The following is an 18530-nucleotide window of genomic DNA, read 5'->3' as shown; positions in this document are numbered from 1 at the left end:
CTTTGATGGCAGGACAACATGGGTGCAGAAAATCAAAGCAGCATCTGAACATTTCATAGAGACAGAGAAGAAAAAGAGAGAGAAGGCTTACCAAGGTAAACACGGTTTCATCAGTGTGAACCTACTGACTGTGTGTGCGTGGGCATGTGATTTCTATTTTTCAGCATGAGTATGGATGGTTTACTGTGTCCTCACATATCAATACATCTCTGTAAGAGACCGTGAACAACCTTTTAAACAAAGTAGAATAATTGGAGATGAATGAACATATTGTACACATATGTTGCTAAGTTGGTACAACCCCTTCACTTTTAATTAAAAGATGTAAATGTAAACTGCAATATATGAATGAAAACTACAATTGAGTTAAACTTAAGAAATAAGAGAAATGCTTTATTTTGATAAAACTAAACGTCAACGTCAAAATTAGGAATACTTGCATGTATATATGTTTGTAACTCACTGCACACAGCAAAGCTAATATTTGTAACTTTTTTTTCTGTACTTGTGGTGTGTGTCAGGGCTGAAGTTACAAATATTTTTGAAAAAATAAAAGGCAAGCCTATACATTCAGCAAAATGTTTTAAAAAATCTAATTTCCTCCTTGTGTAAATGTTTTCTTTCAGTCACTCAGTCATAAAAAGACGTCAGTCCCCTGGCTCATTTTTAAGAGTGTAAAAACATATCAGAGATCAAACAAACACCAGAATTTATCACACAAGTGTCTGTAGTGGATTTCATCTATATATCGATAAGCAAAAAGTGTAATGTTTTGTAAATGTAAAGTTTTTTTATGCCTACCTATAATGTCTGTGTGTTTGTTTCAGCTCGTTCCCTAAAGAGCAGCGGTATCGGTCGGCTGCTGGTGACAGTCACAGAAGCCCAGGAGCTTAGAGCGTGTAAACCTAACGGTACAGACTTGCAATGCACACTGTCTATAAGAATACGTCATTGTTTGATTCATTCAGAAAATAATGAATAAATAAGCTTGTATGTCTCTCTCTCCAGGTAAGAGTAACCCGTACTGTGAGCTGACGATGGGGGCTCAGTGTTACGCCTCTCGACCAATCGCAGACACTCTGAACCCAAAGTGGAACTTCAATTGTCAGTTCTTCATCAAAGACCTTTACCAGGACGTGCTGTGCATCACTGTGTTTGAGAAGGACCAGTTCTCACCAGATGGTCAGTGAACGAGGGACACAAACATACACTGAGAAGCTCGCACAACCAGAGTAGATTTGTTTAGCTTTTAATTTAATTGATGTTTGCCTACGGGATAAAGAGGAAACATGCTCAGACTAGCAGCAAGCCAACTTCTGATTTTGACTTGTTTTCTGAGATTTCTTTCAAGTTTGATTAAGACAAACCTGTCACCATGGCAGGTTACCTACATTTCACCAAAAATCTGAGGGTCTTCTTGTTTCTGAAAAACGTGTCTGTTTTAGGAGCTTCACTTAATACCTATTTTCTGTTTCTTTAGATTTCCTGGGTCGCACTGAGGTCCCTGTGGCAACGATAAAAAAAGAGATGGAGAGCAAAGGTGCAGCCAACCGTCGCCTGCTGCTGCACGAGGTTCCCACTGGAGAAGTTTCAGTCAAACTGGACCTTCAGCTGTATGAGCCGACCAAATGAAAACAACACCCTCAGCAGACATCACTTCTTTTTATAGTAATGAAGAGGAAACATTTAGTTGAAACAGTCACATAAAAACTTAAAGTGATCTCATGACGATTACAGCCTTGTACTGCCCTGAGCTGGCGAGATTTATCTTGTTGACTTCAAGTTACAGGATAAGGAGACCTTGCCAAAACTGTTGGATTACATTCCAATGAATTGTCCTGAGACATTCCTTATTGTGGAAAAAGCGTTTTCCTGTTTACTAACAAATTATCTTACATGATTTTTTTTTTGTATTTGCAAATATTTTCATGTGAAACACAGAAGTGCAATTAAAAAACATGCCATGAAGATGTCCCATTTAGATCACCAAACGATAAAGTTTTGTAATATTCATATTCTGAACCTTTTATGCAAAACACAGTAAATATTAACAGGAAATATTTCACTGTACTTTAACTGTTGTTCTTTCACCTGGACCATTACACACATATGCTTGTTATCCTTTTCTATTCAAATGTTGCACACTACTGTATAATGTCAAAGATTAACCTCATTGTTAACTGAGCTATGGAGGTTTATGTTAAGTAAGGCCATAAACTCCTGAATGTGGCATAAATAAAAATGCACACATAGAATATTCCTTTTTTGTTTGTTGTGGCTCAATGTTCTTTTTGTCATCCCATCCTGGTTCTTTATAGTCCACCAGGACAACACTTTCAAATACAGCACCTTTAGAATCTGTGAGGTAGTTAAGAAGGAGTATTCATGAGGGATTTTATTCATATGTAAGCTGAGGTTGCTGTAAACTGGCTGATTGTTCCTGACATCCACATCTGGAAAACCAGCAGTCTGGTCGATGGCACCTTCCGTCTGGTGTGGCAGACGCCCTGATGTGATATGGTATGTTGTGCAGCCTGAATACAAAACATGAAGAGGACTTCTCATATTCATCATAATTCAAGAACATGCACCAATATCTCATTATTTTACAAATACTGCAGTGTAACTAAAAATATCTTCAAATCAAAACTTTCAAAATATTGTAAAAGTTTACCCAGTGGATTTCTTTCCTTGAGCCTCATCTGGAGCTTTTCTTGAAGCAGAGATTGGATAACTAGATGAGGCCTGTAGGCTTGTGTTGGCCTGAGATGCCACAGAATCACTGAGAGGACAAGGAAGTTTGCGTTTGCATCCTACAATGGAAAGGAAATTATTAATAAATAGAATTGTAAAAACATCTGTTAAACCTGACATCTCAAATGGATTGACACTGATTCTTGGTTGAATGAAACTGAAGACACAAGTGACAGTAAGGAGACAAAAACAGATGCCAAACTACTATTAGGCATTTAGCTAAAACAATAAACTTCTGTAACAGGCAAATAGCGAAGGGTCATAGAAAGACGGTAACTAACCCATTAATGTACAATATGTAGGATAGCTTTTTTTTCTAATAGTTAGCCACCATAAGCTAATGGTCAAACCAGACTAATGGTCATTGCTGAAGCAAAACGTTTAAGTGTTTATATAAAGAAAGGGTGTTCTACTGATTATGAATACAACTTTATATTTGAACAGGAAGAATGTGTTTGTCTTCTTTTGAAGGAGATGCAGTGCCACTTTAATTTTACAAAATCAAAGACAAACGGCCCCTGTGAATATCTAAGCTAAGCAAAGCATTCATAAAGGTCTTTCAATTTCCAGGGTCATAAAGAAAATAAAAATACTCCCAATACCTGCTTCACAAGAGCCGGCTGTTCTCTGTTCCTTCAGCCTTTTATGCGAACGGGGGTTGAACAGGTCCTTAAAGTCAGCTCTGTTGACCTAGAGGTAAAACATGGACACATTTTGGAAACTATAAAAATTTGAAAAGCTGTCTTTTTATTTCATTAAGTGAAATGTTTAAGTATCACCTTGAAGCAGCATGGCTTTTCGATGTTGAGAAGAAAAGGATTGTATTCCTTCAGATTGTAAGTTTCTAGAAACACAAAACCCTGAAGATAAAAAAAACATGAAAGTAGTGAGAGAAGGTTAAGGAGTCATATCTCTTGTAGGAATTTTTTCCCTTTTTTAATTATAAGAATATGCATGTGTGACCTCTTGCATTATTTAAAAGCCTCACAGTAAACAAACCAGAGGATGTTTCTCACACTAACATTAAGTTTGAAATACATTTAGAGCAGACTGACTCTAGACTAGTTCCACCTTAGCATTGCAGTGATGGAGGTAGTGACTGTATAAGCTCTGACGTCGCTTGGCTTCCATCGGGCCACAGCTGGACACACGTTCCTCAACTCTACACTGGAGTGGAAACCACACACGCTCTGTCCAGTGTTTGTGCAGCAGCTCCCTTCTCCTCAGCTCTGTGACATCCCGCTTGCTGAAAAACCTCTCCAACTCCTCCAGGAAGAGAAACAGATACAAAAACAATGCCGCTTGCAAAACAAAGGGGAAAAAAATATGCACAAGCTATAGACAGCAAAGCGTCTTACCTCCACCAAACCATTTTCAGTCTCCAGTAAAGGTTGGATTATTCTATTGGCTTTTTGTTTTTCAGCCTCCATCTTTTCCTAGAAAGAAAAACATGCAGTAAGAAAAGTCACCTCATATTTCTCAGCAGGTGTGTTTCGTTGAGTGTAGTACCTGCAGTCGTCTGAGGGAGGAGTCAGAGAGAAAGTGTTGGCTTGTGCCCTGCTGTGGCTCAGGGAGTGAGGCCTCAACTCTTCGCTTTGCTTTGACACCATTAACGGTGCTCCTCGGCTGATACAGGCTCCTTTTGCCCTCTGTATCATCCTTCAGATCTGCTATGCACACCTGAAACACCATTCAGATCAGTTCAGCTTCAACACGCTACTTTCTTCTGCAACAAAACACGACATTCTGTAGTTTTTATTATAGGTTCAGAGAGGCATCCGATGAGCAAGAGGTTAAGTTTGAGCCACCCCTTAAGCTCTTTCAACAGACATTCTTAAATTGTTCCCCAAGTGGAAAACATTCAAATATTCTGAATAAAGCTGCACTTAATCTGTTTTATGTCGTCTGAATTAGATTTAAAAAGTGATACGAATGAATATACTTGGAAAAATGAGAAAGAAAATCTATTAACCTGTATCTATAGGTACATTCTTTTTTTTAAAATTCAGCTCAGGTTTGAATGTCATGTCAATTGTTTTATTGCCTGACACCTGGGGGAGGAGACATTTTGCCATGTTTTCAGGGTCCTTTGTCATAGATGCATTAATTGCAAATTAATTAGATAGGAAATATCATGAAATAAGTACAATTTGACTCTCCCCAAGACTTTTTTTCTTAATAAAAGCACTATTTCGTTTTTTAAATCACACTGTAGTACGATCCCATACTTTATACTTTAAGTATTGCAATTTGTGTGTATAATTATCAAAGACATACAATGAATGTCAGCACTCCCTAGGGAATGTGATCTCTTGTAAATCCCAGGTGGAGTTCAAAGACAGAGCAGACACAATCATGTAGGTGAACAGAAGGCAGCGGAGGCCAGCACAACAGGCAGCAACAGATCATGTCACTACCTGGAAACCTGAACTGTGTCTCACACCTAATACAAACACATATGGCGGGACATAAACATCAGTAAGCTATGCAACTTTAGCAACAGGACAAACAGCAGCTTCCTAACTGTGTTTTTTTCCGTTTTGTTGTTTAATTTAATTGTCACTACCTGGCTTATAATTGATTGTCAGGTTTTTCTCTCTGCATGTTATCTGATATGCAGGAGGAAAAGCACTAAGCTTTCCCCCCTATTGTCCTAAATTAATAGAGGATTACAGTGGCTACAATATCTGCCTTTCAATAACCTGAAACCTTTCCATTCATCTTTCAAAGCCCTGAGATTCCATCACTGTATATTCAGATGTGGCAGGGCATAGACAGAGAAAAAGAAGCTTTCAGTCTGGCAATAAACACCCTGCCATAGTCTCTAAGCTGGTGTTGGTTCACACACTGAACCTGCACAGCCTCCATGACATTAAAAGGCCGGTAATGTGTAGTTTGTAAGAGTTCACTTAAATCTGAAGAAAAAAATGGAGAGTGAGTGTACATGCAGAGAGAAAACTAGCAGTACTCTTCATTGCCTTAAGGTAATGATTAGATTGTCAGTTCCAAAAGTACCTATTTGAATTTAAAGTAGGATTATTTAGTTAATAGTTTGTATGGTGTGGGGGTGTTTACCTCTGATTCCAACAGGCTAACAGGAAAAGGTGTGTGGAAGGTGATCACACCACTGGCTGTTCTTTTCTTTGTTGGGCTCATCCCTAAAGCAAGAAGAAAATATTTGATAATCATTATTATACAGAGCTACAGTCATAGCCCCAATAAACCTTAATCTAGACTTAGCTAAACACATCATATCACTTAATGTAGCCTATACTCTGTGCAAGAGCAGTAGCCTATAAATCGAATCAAATTGACATTAATTGTACATTTTAATTTAGTATTAGCCCGTGTAACCATAGCAAAGTTATGGTTTCTTACCTTGGTTCAAATTATGTGTGGGTCAGAAGTTCATGGGGGAGAAACGGCCAGAGGTGAACGAAAGCGCCCTCGGTTTTAAGTCAGAACCGTTTTTATCATTGTAAAAAAAAAAAAAGTGTAAAAGGTCTGCTACTCACTTCAGCAGTCAACAGAGGCACAGCGTGTGCAGGTAGAGGCCTCCTCCAGGTGTCCTGCAGGCTGAAGGCTTTCCGTTGCTATGACACCGGTGCACGTCAGGACGCACGCGGATTCCACAGCAATCTATTCTAATCTACGGTACGTCTGAATGTTAAACAACACTTTAACTTTCTCATTTAAAAATGTACCAAATGTGTCGATACAGATGTAAATTGATCTTTTTTTTCTTTTTTTTCCTAGATACAGAAAACATTACAGTTGCCTTCGTATTTAGGCAACAATAATTGTTAACCAATTGCCTATTTTAAAACCCAATACCAGAAATAGATTATAATATGGGATTGCAAAGGTGGGTAATAGCCTAATGCATTTTTAAAAAAATAAATAGGCTACTCTAAAAATGTTCTAAAAAGATAACTTTAACCATTCATTTCAATTTATTATTTCGCAGTCCAGGTGTAATTGATTATTTTGGGGCGAATCGAAGGTGCAACAGGTTACTGGGTTGTGTAGGCTATGACACTAAATGCTTCTGTTGACACCTCAGGTGACCCTTCATGGTGTCCCGCAGATGCTGCAACACTACTCCGACACCTGTCGGGGATGCTGCGACTTAATGTTTGGGCATTAGCTGCGTAAAGGCAGGGCAGGGCTTGGCCAGATCATAACTTGGGGTTTCGGCAGCTTTCTTTCTTTTCGTTGCCGAGCCCGGGACCGGGGGGGAGACTACATGGATTGGTGGACGTCGTTGGCAGCGAGTATTGCCCTGCTGTGGATTTTCTGCTTCATAGACGGTAAGAGAACATGGAGCTATATGGTCGCTATTGAGGAACAAAACCGTTTACTGCTTATGTCCTAAATTCTTAACTCACGAATAAGACTTTTTTTTTTTTTTTAATCTCTGCAAAAATAAATAATAATGTCAAGTTGGCTGTGTGTTCTATAATTGTAGGCTATATTTTGTTTTGTATCCTCAAAATTATTTGGGTTATAAATCAGAATGCATAGCCTAACCCAGGAAACAATGTCAGCTGGGATCTCCACAAGAAATCAGTGTTTTACGCGTTTCCTAAAATAAGATCAAATCCTATGACTTATATTTTGTTTTGAAGTAACAATGCCTTATTAAACAAATCTATCTTGCACAATCGTTGATTAACTCCAACGGATTTTTCTGCCCAGCTCTTGTAAAAAGTGAAACCAAACAAACAAATAAATAAATAAGCTAGGCCTGGGTTTTATAGCCTACCTATATTTCAGCCTGTGGGTTTAGTGTTATGGGTACATTTGTCGTATGGGTCCTGTTCTGAGGGGCACGCGCAATGACGCGCTAAATCGCCCTCCTTGCGTGCTCAGGTGATACCCACTGCCCACATTGGAGAACAAACTTTAATCCAGTGGCAGACGCTGTTTGTAATGGTTGCTGACATTAGCCACCCGGTTAATGAGACTCCAGCTAACCCAGTTACCCTCTTATCTCCAGGCAATGCCGTGCTTGAGCTGCGGCTGCTCTTCCATGCACTGACCAAAGCCGCTTGCCACCTGTACCTGGCCCTGCTCCCGCTGCGCCGAGCCGCCAGCCACTTCACCGACTCTGCGAGATACCTATTTAACCATGCCCAGCAAGCTCCGTCTCCCCAGGGTTATCCGGTCCAAAGCCAGCCCCTGGCCCGGAAAGGCACGCTACACTTCCTGGAGGGCATGTGCGTGGTGTGTGAAACTGTGCCCAACCTAATGGGTGCAGCGCTCAGTGTTGGCGCAGCTTTCTGCCACATGATGCAGGGAGGTTTCTACGTCCTGGCGGCCACGCTGCGCACCATCCAGGTCAACCTGTTCTCCCAGATGAATGGCGAGAAGGATAGATGGGACAAAGAGCGACACAGAGCCAAAGAAAGCGAGAAAAAGCTCAATTCTAAGGTGTTGGAATACATCTCGGTTTTTTGTCAAGACCCTGTCAGCGCTTTACGCATCAAAGTCGACGTACCACCTGTGTATAGATAATATGTGTCAATGCTAAACAATCCACTGGTTAATTGGCACATAAGGGGCCTTCGTTTAACTTCTGAGGGGAGCAGGTGAAGCAGAGATGACAGGAGGTTGGACTTTGATCTCTGTTCACTCACTCACAGTGTTGAATAGTTTCAACAGAATCAGACATGATAAGTGTAAAGAAAATAATCTATGGTGCATTTTATTACATTTGTTTAACATTTATTGAGATGTAACAGTTAAAATAAATGTGTCACACAAACGAAACATTACATCTTTGATGGGTTATGGTATTTATTATTGTTACCTGACTTAGATTTGTTTTTGGTTAATGTAGGCTATTTTACATACAATCACATGTCATTGTCAGTTTTTACTATATAATTGCACTAACTATCTGCAATTGAGTTTATCATAAGGGGCTCTATTGATCATTCATTTAGTTTAATGCCAGGCATAATCAACTAAGTATCTATCGGACATTCATCATCACTTGTTCATGTATCAAATTCTGATCATCTAACCACTACAATCCATTTTACATAATTTGCAAAATCACCACATTCAAAAGGCAACCATTTAGCCCTGATATCACATTAATGGTTGGAAGTTCAAATGGCGTGTTTAAGTCATAATTGTGTGTTCAATGTTGCAAATAATATGAATTTAGAAAAGTCTATAATTTAACTGCTCCTATAGATAAATCAGCAACTATGCTAAAAACTGAGCAGGACATTAGACAAGCCGTCGACGTAACATTAGATAAAAGCTTACATTAACAATCAACAATCCTTTTATGGTGAAGTTAGCAAGAAATAGGTTACTTGTAAACAATAGCCTAGCTGCTGTCTAACACACTTTATGATAATGAAAAACGTTATAAATTCATAGCTAACTGTTAAAATAGCTTATAATAAATTAATTGCTAACAAAAGGCTAGCTGCAGAATGACTTACACATTAAATTAAATTGAGCTTTTTCCTAGTTTTACACGATACAGATTGCTAGCTAACTGTAAAGTTAACCAAAATTAGCTTTAAAATGGCTCAAAGTAGCTTTTGGGTAATTGTGTCGTTAAACCAGGTCAAACATGATGTCCCTCCAGATTTTAACTTAAAATTCTCTAACAAGATTTTTGACTTGGAACCCAGTACAACATTGTAACCGCATATAGCTTCCCACCCAGAGGGTGATGTCAGAGGAAAAGGGCCTTTGTGTGAATCTGTGGAATTTTGTGACCTTTCAGTCTCCATATCAGGTCATGTGGTTTAATCTTAGCCCTGTCAGATCTGTGAGGGATAAGAACAAGGTTGAGGGAGGTGCAGAGCAAACGTTCAAGAGTGGAATTCTGCCAGATTAAGTCTGGTACGTGGCATCTAGGATAAAGGTACTTTGTCTAAGTGCAGAGTTCAGATTCAGCGTCCCTACAAATATCTTCTGTCAAGGCACAGGAGGGCAAAGAAATGGTCACAGAAAGGACGAAACGGGGTCAACTTGGGTTAGCAGGACTGTGAGCTGATACAGAAGATGGCTCTGTTCCAACGGAGACTAAAGTCTTGTGCCAGGTGGACCATGGAGAGGCTGTGGAGGGATTTTCCCAGCTACAGTGACAGGAAAAACAAAAAAATCCCTTTAGACTGCTGTTGGTCAGTTAAACAAAAAGAAGCAAGATCAGCGAGGACATTCAAGCTAGTTAGCTGTACAGTAAGATCTTAGTGGAAACTTACAGAGCATGTCTCCAATTCTTCTAACAGCGTCTTTGTTTACTCTGAATTCATTCTGCTCCGACCTGCCACAAAGGAACAAATAAAGAAACTTAAGAGCATGGCTGTGGCATTAGAGATACAGACAGCTTATCAATCACCTCAGAAAATGAGCTTAAAACCAAACAGGTTTGCAGGGGCTAATCTTGTTACTCACACCCTCGACTTTGTCACAATCTCCAACCTTCGCAGAGCTGACAGAACGTTTTTCTGTGTATCAGATGAGAGGGCTTCATAGGTGTAGAGTTCGCCTGACACACAAACAATCAGTTTAGGTTAGACAGCCCAAGACCGTTCCTGAAGTCTAAGGTCATTTCTGCTTTCTATGTCACCTGAGAGGATGAGCTTTGTGGCCAGGTTTCGCACAGCAGGTAGGGACTGTTTCTCAGAAAAGGAGTGAACTCCATCTTCGCAAAGGTACCTAAACACCACCTGAATATGAAAAAAAAAACACACCTGGTCAACATAACCCACAAATTTTTTAAAATTTAAAATCCAACCTTGTTATTGTAGTCAAGGCTTTAAAAACTTCATGCAATTCTGCCCTCTACAGTGATGGAGAGGAATGTTTGGAGTATACCAAACTGTGAATGAATCTATGTAGTAAAATCAAAGACTGCAAGACTTGCAAATTCTAATTCCAGTCATTAGATTTATCTTGTTGACATTAGTAGATAGAACCAATCAATGCTAGCCTACATGTCAATGTTGTTTTGGCACATTCAGACACAACTTGTGTGACCCAATGTAACAACCAAAAATCACACTTTCCTAAAGCAATTTAGGTTGCAGGAATATTCTTGCACATTCCTGCAACAATATTCCTGCAACCTTGGACATTTATATTGCTTATCTTATCCCATTTAGGTTTCTTGGGGATCAGGGCACTGCTTTTCACTTTGTCTTCTTTTATTAATGATATTTCTATGTTTACTTTGATGCACCAAACACCTAGTGAAATTCCTTGTGTGTGTAAACCTACCTTGCAAAAACCTAAATTCTTATCTCCATTGCAAATATCCACATTTGCTATGAAGGTATTAATCCTATTCCATTTTCAACTCCACTATACGAGGAACTATATGCTGTTGGGGAAATACTTCTTTTAACCTTATGTATTCACATTGTGCTGCTTAAGCCTCCAATTCCCAGATAAAACAATGAGGTCATGACCTCAGTGTCCTCAGGAGGCTCCAAACTCTGCTAAAACTGTCTGGATTTAATTGAACCCTCAAAGTTTAAGTACAGGGTTTGATCGCTGACAGAAAATAATCTGTATTCATATGATGTAACAGAGAGAAACCTGCATTAATAAAACATACTCCCCTCCCCACCAAACCTGAATCTCATCAAAGTGCATGGTGAGTTATCATGATCCCTGAGTTAAAAAAAAAAAAGTACCTGGTAAGTGTCTATAAAGGGTTTTAGAAGCGCTCGCAGGAAGGAGAGCACCTCCTGCCCAGCGTCTGACACCGTCACTTCCTGCTGACTGACATCGATGGCTGCACATTTCTTCAAGAAGAAGCATGCCTCCTCAAAGTCCTGACCAATTAGAGGAAAGATGTCAACAAGGAGGTAGACACAATAACAATCATTTTGTTCTGGATGGCAGAACTTTCTTTAACCTGAATATTTTTTTACCATTTTTAACATGTCTCAGTACAGTAACTTTCATCCATCATATCTGGAATTCTCTTTTGACTTCAGACATCAAGCCTGGGCTTGGTAGTTAAGTTTGCAAAAAGCAGATTTGTGGGCATGTTTGCACTTTTGTACAATAATGTTCTGTATGACCTTTGCTCTGAGGCGCTTGACGGAGGCCGATACCTGAAAAAAGGATGTTACCTGAGATGACTTTCCAGGAATGAAGATGAACTCATTGGCGAAGAGGTCTTGTAGGAAGAAGAAGAAGGGGAAGATCTTGTCTGTAAACATAATAATGATTGATGAAACAAAGGGGCATTCAAAAAAATCCTAGAACGCACAAATCCAACCCATTTCCTCCAGGCACAAACCCCGAGCAGAACCAGAGTAATTGACCACGGTGTGTTACCCTCACCTCTCTGTGTTGTCTTTGCGATGTGTATTGCGGTAGCGACCATGGCAGGACGCACAAAAAGATGCAGACACTGATTCCTATAGGACGCCATCATCAGGACCGCCGCAGCCGTCCTGAACGCACCTTCCTCTGCGCTGATTGGACGTTTCCCTGCAGGCTCTTCCTCCCGAACCAGGTAAACACGCCCTGCTTTACGTTGAACTATAGAGCGATGAAGGGCCACGCTGGACGCCATCACATCTAGGTCAGGGATTTTTTCTACATAACACAATATCACTATTATCAGTTTATGAAGAGGCTAGAGGGCTGTTTCCGCCTCAGCATACCTTGTAATGTATTTGTGCCCACGTTATAGATCCTGCATGTGTGTACCAGCACACGAGACCTACAAAGTGAGACGGTTCAGTGGGGTCCTTTGAGGATAAGTTTCCTTAAGTGCATTAGTCAACTGAACATCTCCTAAGTGAATCTGTGCTCATGTGCCAACTCACATCGATGTAATCTGTCTGATCTACCTCAGAGCGCGTCAAAGGACCCTCTTTGGTGGAAGCTGACAGATTTGCCAGAAGGGTACCCACTCTGTTACCTTTCTCAATTAACTTTGTCTGGCTTGCTTGTGTTACAGCACGCACATGTCACCTGCTGGTCATTGAAGGGATTGGAAAATTAACAGACAAAATAAACCCACCCACCAGGCCAGTTCAAGCGAGCCCCAAAATCCAGCGCCAGTTTCCTGAGCCAGAGTGTTTTCTCTGTGAGCTGCTGCCACAGCAGGCCCTCCTCTGTTAAGACTGTGGTCGGAGCCTGGAGAAACAGGCAGGCCATCAGAGACCAGGGGCTAATCAGAGAGCCCTCCTCTTGGATCCGTACCACCAGATGAGCCAGCCAACTCACGCAGGCCTGAGCCTCAGCAGTGGGCTTCTGAGGGAGGTCTCTGTGAATAGATATCAAGGGGGAAGAAGAGGGGGGAGTTAACACGGATAATGGAGGGAGCAGAGACTCACAGGCTACACTGAGAAAAGATGGCTACAGATTTTCAACTTCTTTGGACACAATGTTTTCCTACATTTAAGGGATACATACAGAAAAATGGACCTAAATATTACAGAAGAAAAGTTAAATGTTAAATAGTTCAATATCTGACATTTAGATGGGATTTTGATGGGGGAATTTAAACCCATGGCCTCTTTTCCTGGCATGAATTTAGTCTGTGTATGGTGCATACCTTCGCTAAATTGATAAGATATCTTGTACAGATCTATTCTACCTGGGTATGAGGTTGTACTGGCAGCGGTTTATCTTGCCCTGACACAAATGTCGGACTGACAGAGGGCGACCAAAGTTCACGTGCATGCTGCCGTAATCTTCCTGCAGCACTTTGGTGGCTTTGAGCAGACCCTGCCGAGAGACAGAGAGAGAGAGAGAGAGAGAGAGAGAGAGAAAGCGAAAGAGAAAGAGAGAGAGTAAGAGAGAAAGCAGGGCTGGGAGTGATTAAATAGCAAGATATAATCAGCTTTAAACATGCTTGAAGTTAAAACAGTTAAAATTGTTGTAGGTGATAAGCTTTTTTTAACCAAGTTCATTATGACAGTTTTATCAAGTGAGTGATGTTAGCAGCATGTACCGTGGTGCTTTCTTTGGGTTTTGGGACACCCAGTAACTCATGAGCAAGCAGAGATTCCTCCAGCACTCTGTCGTAGCTGATACTGATGGGCACCAACGTGACGTCAAACACCTCCCCTTTAAAGTAGGGCTCGAGCACCATGTGCATCATACCTGCAGACAAATGAAGAGATGGTAACAGTCCATCCTACGGCCCTTGGAAAAAAAATCTGACTTTTATCACATCTACAAAAGTGTATCTCAACTTCATAGTGCCAAAAGCTGCAGTTCCTCAAGTGGCCACTTGAAGCTAGCTCCAAAAGCAAGTCAATCCCAGTAGACTTCAATGTTAAAATGTAAAACTTTAAAGCAGTAATAAATGTGTTCACTGTGGTATAGAAGTATTTTTTGGTCTCTGAAGCTTAGATCATGAAAACTGCACAAGGAGTCTTTATTTCCCCCTCATTTATGTTTGGATTTGAAGTTAAGCTTATTTATCATGTGGCCATTTTAGTGACAGGTGGTCTACTACTAGCTGTCTTGTAGGGTTCATCTCAACGAAATCAAAACTTTTGAACTTTTACTCCAAATATAGTCACTTATGGCACCAAGATGATGATGGCCAAAATCCTCAAACTCAAGGCTTTAAATGGTAACCAAGAAGCAAACTAGAAAACACCAGCAAAATACCAACATGACACTTACCTAACTTGGGTGTGAGAGACTTCAGTGTGCGGCTCCGCAGGCCTTCCACATAAAACTCCACAGGAGCGAATCCAGTCTGTAGCAAATATTTAACTGAATATTTAAACAAGCTGAAGATATTTAAAAGAGTATGACGGTTTAGATTTCACAGTGCAGCTGTGGTGCTTATTGTGTCTTACCCTGACAATGGTTTTAACATATTCTGAAAGCACTGCCCAGTACAGTTTGTCAGAGCCAATGGCACGTCGGATAAAGAAAGCTCCAGAGCGACGCAGTATCTCTCCCACCATCTTCATCCCTGCAAGAGCTTTACAGTGGCAAGAAGAGAAATAAAGAGAAAAGTAAGGACAATGTGTACCAGAGATGTTTTCATTTAAGTCAGTGTTAACCACATTCATCTGTTGTGTTGGTCCAAATAGATACTTGCGACTTCCTGCAGCAATTACTGGTACGGGGATGTCGTAGGTGAACAGGATGTAGGAAATAACCAAGAAGTCGGCATAACTCCTGTGATTGGGCATCAGGATTACAGGGTGTTCTTGAATTGCTTGTTGGAGCTGAAAGGTGAAATAAGAAACAATGTTCATGAGGAAAACAAGAAAATCAAAGATCAAGTCTATTTTTACAATAGTTTGTGAATTGGTACATGATGGAGGGGAAACTCCTCACGTGGTTATTTCCTGTTACAGTTAGCCACTTTTTATTTAATTAACAGACATTGAAATCTTGACTTTTTGGGGGAAATAATGTTAGACTTGATCATCGAAAAGTAAAAAGGTCTGTGTGCAGTGACTTCTTGGAGAAACATAACCAACCGAATAAAAACTGCAACCTATGACCTTCACATTTCTATTTTGGTCCATCTAACACAAATGACAACAGTCACACTGTAATGGTTGTTGTGGACCCCAGAATGGTTACCCTAATACATTAAACTAAACTAAACTAAACAAACAAATGAAACACATCATGCTAAAAGAAAACGGTCACAGGGAAAGAAAACGCTTTAATAGAATATAACAGAACTTTATCTTTTCATATTTGTTTCTGTATGTTACTTTTGAAAGTGTTGGAAGCAAGAAATGCTGATAAATGCAAACAAAAGTTGTTCTTTTTTATTTGGATAAAGTTATAGATCTACCGTATTTGTATGAAAACTACTAAGAAGTTATATACTGGAGTAGGAAGTGGAAGCTGTCCATCACTGGCTCTATGATGATCCTAAACAGAACATAGTGTGTTGTTGTGAAGATGTTTTTGATAATTGCGCCTGACCCTGTTGAGTCCCTCCATGTTGACATTGATGCTGCTGAAGAGTCTCTTGGACATTTTGCTGACAGTGTAGCCCATCAGCCTGATGAACCCCAGCTGCAGGTTTTGAGACATCTCCTCCAAAATCCCTGTCGCCTCCTCTCTCACTTCCTCCACCGACGACCCCATCTCTGTGGCGATCTGAGGAAGAAGGAGGAAATGAAAACAATGCTGATGGAAGCAATAGTTTGAAACGACTTCATTCAATCTTTTCTATTCACCTCCTTGGCCATGTAGCGGAGATACTGGGACTCCAGCACAGCCTTGTTGAGGTCAGCTGTGGAGCAGGAGGGGGCTCCTTTGTAGGGGTGGGGGCTGAAAGTCCTGAAGGCATGGCCGAGATCACTGCTGTTTCTCCTCTCCTCTAATATATCCACAAACTCCTCCTCGTTGACCAGATCGCCTTTGACTGACTCCATATACTGCGGTGAGAAGTTATGCGTCTGTAAAACACATGAAACACAACAAATTGAAGGTTACTCAGGCACGTTGGAAGAAAAACACAGAAAGATGATCAAAAGGAAAAAGAAAAGTAGTAAAAAGAAAAGTCAAACATAAACACAAAAAAGAGGCTTTAGAGGGGAAGTTTCTCACGCTCACCTCACTCATGTTTTTTTAGTTCACAAACTGGCATGGTTTAGTGACATCACAAATGTCAGCCAATCGTGATCCAAAGTGTTCTAATTCAAATGAGTTTCATGTGAAAACTATAAAACATCCAGTCCAAATCAATACATATGCAGAATCGTATAGGAGTTAAAACTGATCTTACATCAATAGGATCTGTATTTAATGATGTCTATGAACTACTCCAGATATAGTAATCCTAGATGGTTTTTATCCTAGAGTCCTAAATTATGAGCAGAAACAACGCTAATCTCATTATCTACAGTCTATATTGTTTGGACTCTGACCCACTAATGTTGGATGGATTACTGAATGTTTCAAAGTAGGTCAAAGTTCCAGCAGCTAATACTCCTCAGCTCTATTGAGACATGCTTCTGGTGCACTTTCAAACAACTTCAAGACTGCAAACACAACAATGCATTTGGGACTCAATCTGTTTCGATGTCTGCCCTTGCATATTCCTTTTTTTAAATTATTTATTTTTACACACTGTTTTAATTAATCTACTTTTAAAACGTGTTGAAGTTGAGAACATGCACAGAAACAAGCGACAGGCTAAACTGAACGGATGCAACAGCGGATGAAAACAAACTGGGATCGAAAGCTCTCACCGTATGAGTCATGAGAAAACGCGACCTTTGCAGGTGTTCGTCCTCGTCCACGTTCGGTTTCAGTCCGTTTCCGCACTTGCCCGGCGCTCACTTGGATGCAGCCTGTCAACATGCAGTCAGCATCCCCAGGGCGTGAGCCAATGGAGTTGTTGGGTTTTGGAGACTCCTCCCGCACAGTGTAACGAGCAGCCCTCTGCCCTCTAATAACCCCCAACACAACGCTGATGTGCACAAGCAGGGGGGGAACTCCGTTTTCTTCCTTCTTCAAAAGAAATGTCTTATAGATAACACACACAGGCTTGGACAAAGTGTGTAATTGTGCTTACTTTGATCAACAATACTTAATATGTCCATGTTTTTGTAAAGAATCAAATCTGTCTTTTTAAGAATATATGCACATTTGGTTTAACTATAGCCTTAATTTATTCATAATTAAGAACAGTGACTTTAAGAGATGTTTTTTTTTTTAAATCATTTGAGGTGTATTCAGTTAATTACTCATCAATTCAGACAGTTCAGGAACATGAAGGTCACAAAGATGAGGTCAGCTACATCCCTTCAGTCTCAATTTCTCCATGATGAGCAGTTTAATGCGTAACACACACACACACACACACACACACACACACACACACACACACACACACACACACACACTAGTAGTAGCCTAGTGATTAAGATTTTGAAACTTTTACTTCAGTTCTTAAAAAAAGCTTCAAAGCAGATTCTAAATGCACATTGATCTGATAATGATGTGTCAACCTTTTTTTTTTTTAGATTAAGAAAAAGCTTTGTACCTCTTTGTTTCAATGTAAGTGTTTATCTGTTAGTCGTGAAGGCAAGTTATAAAATGTAATCAAGCAGATTTACTGTAACATTTTGAGATAACTGTAATTAACTTGAGTTTTTCCATTTTATGATTATAATTCTTCCACTTAACTTAACTCCAGGCGCGGAGCCCATGGCTCATTGCAGAGGGGGCGGGGACCAATAGTGGGCCCTTAAACTGTCTATAGGCTATATAGCATATGCTGTAGCCTATATAGTAATATAGTATAGCATGTATGGTATAATATCGGCTGTATGGAGATACAGAAGAGAAGAGAGAGAAGAGAAATGCCGCTGCAGATTACAAAGAGTGCTATTACAGTGACAGGGACTTATCAGTGAGTGACCTGCTGATGTTTAAGCAGAACAAGTGCTGACATGTCTGTGCGCATATTCCACCGATTAAACAAGTAAAGCAGACTTAACTAGCCGGACAGGAAACCAAAGACAGAAGGCAACTACAGTTTGACATTCAGTGAAGTTGGACGCTCATCCAGCCACACAGACAATACAATAAAACCCACACATTATCAACCCACGCACGACAACAAACTTTGTAAACAGTGTGACAGCAATGGCCTGCCGGTCATACAGTACGATAACCAAGCAGACACGGCGGTCTACAACACACCCACAAACAAAAGACCAGCATCTAAGCGTAATCTCAAATAATGATGAAACAACTTACCAATGAAGTTTTCATCAGCACTGTTGCTTTCCTGCAGCTAGCTGGGTGCTCCTCTCTAACATGTTTATTTGCTTGGT

General features: G+C 40.3%; 3 protein-coding genes across 8 annotated transcripts in view; 1 reads left to right on the top strand and 2 right to left on the bottom strand.

Annotated features, from left to right (window-relative positions):
• itsn2a (intersectin 2a) overlaps window positions 1-2260 on the top strand; it is a 37405-nt gene extending 35145 nt beyond the window's left edge. For all 3 annotated transcript variants that reach the window (XM_065963836.1, XM_065963835.1, XM_065963834.1), the window contains 4 exons: window positions 13-95; window positions 828-911; window positions 1009-1182; window positions 1481-2260. In XM_065963836.1, coding sequence (XP_065819908.1) covers window positions 13-95; window positions 828-911; window positions 1009-1182; window positions 1481-1632 — 493 coding nt within the window. In that variant the 3' untranslated portion in view covers window positions 1633-2260. The remainder of the gene's footprint in view (window positions 1-12; window positions 96-827; window positions 912-1008; window positions 1183-1480) is intronic.
• On the bottom strand, window positions 1644-6866 carry fam228a (family with sequence similarity 228 member A). 3 transcript variants are annotated; one of them, XM_065963842.1, is made up of 9 exons: window positions 6133-6866; window positions 5830-5912; window positions 4264-4434; window positions 4113-4190; window positions 3826-4020; window positions 3534-3614; window positions 3357-3444; window positions 2675-2813; window positions 1644-2534 (listed from the first exon to the last, which is right to left on the bottom strand). In XM_065963842.1, the coding sequence occupies exons 2-9, from the start codon at window positions 5908-5910 to the stop codon at window positions 2396-2398; spliced, it is 972 nt and encodes a 323-aa protein (XP_065819914.1). In that variant the 5' UTR covers window positions 5911-5912; window positions 6133-6866; the 3' UTR covers window positions 1644-2395. The 3 variants fall into 3 exon arrangements, with proteins under 3 accessions (XP_065819914.1, XP_065819913.1, XP_065819912.1); XM_065963841.1 differs by having other exon boundaries at window positions 6270-6866; XM_065963840.1 differs by lacking the exon at window positions 6133-6866 and having other exon boundaries at window positions 5830-6119.
• A 1669-nt stretch (window positions 6867-8535) lies between these two features.
• On the bottom strand, window positions 8536-17133 carry gnpat2 (glyceronephosphate O-acyltransferase 2). Of its 2 annotated transcripts, XM_020642023.3 has the most exons (16): window positions 16938-17131; window positions 15921-16142; window positions 15664-15840; window positions 14816-14945; window positions 14568-14695; window positions 14389-14464; window positions 13706-13857; window positions 13349-13479; window positions 12774-13015; window positions 12082-12339; window positions 11868-11947; window positions 11424-11564; window positions 10355-10454; window positions 10180-10273; window positions 9987-10048; window positions 8536-9860 (listed from the first exon to the last, which is right to left on the bottom strand). In XM_020642023.3, exons 1-16 carry the CDS (start codon window positions 16947-16949, stop codon window positions 9808-9810), a joined length of 2058 nt encoding a protein of 685 aa, XP_020497679.2. In that variant the 5' UTR covers window positions 16950-17131; the 3' UTR covers window positions 8536-9807. The 2 variants fall into 2 exon arrangements, with proteins under 2 accessions (XP_020497679.2, XP_065819911.1); XM_065963839.1 differs by having other exon boundaries at window positions 14568-14945; window positions 16938-17133.
• Window positions 17134-18530: the final 1397 nt, after the last annotated feature.

The sequence above is a fragment of the Labrus bergylta genome, chromosome 15, assembly GCF_963930695.1.
Source record: "Labrus bergylta chromosome 15, fLabBer1.1, whole genome shotgun sequence".
Taxonomy (NCBI): Eukaryota; Metazoa; Chordata; class Actinopteri; order Labriformes; family Labridae; genus Labrus; species Labrus bergylta.
This window is presented reverse-complemented; position numbering and strand designations above follow the sequence as displayed.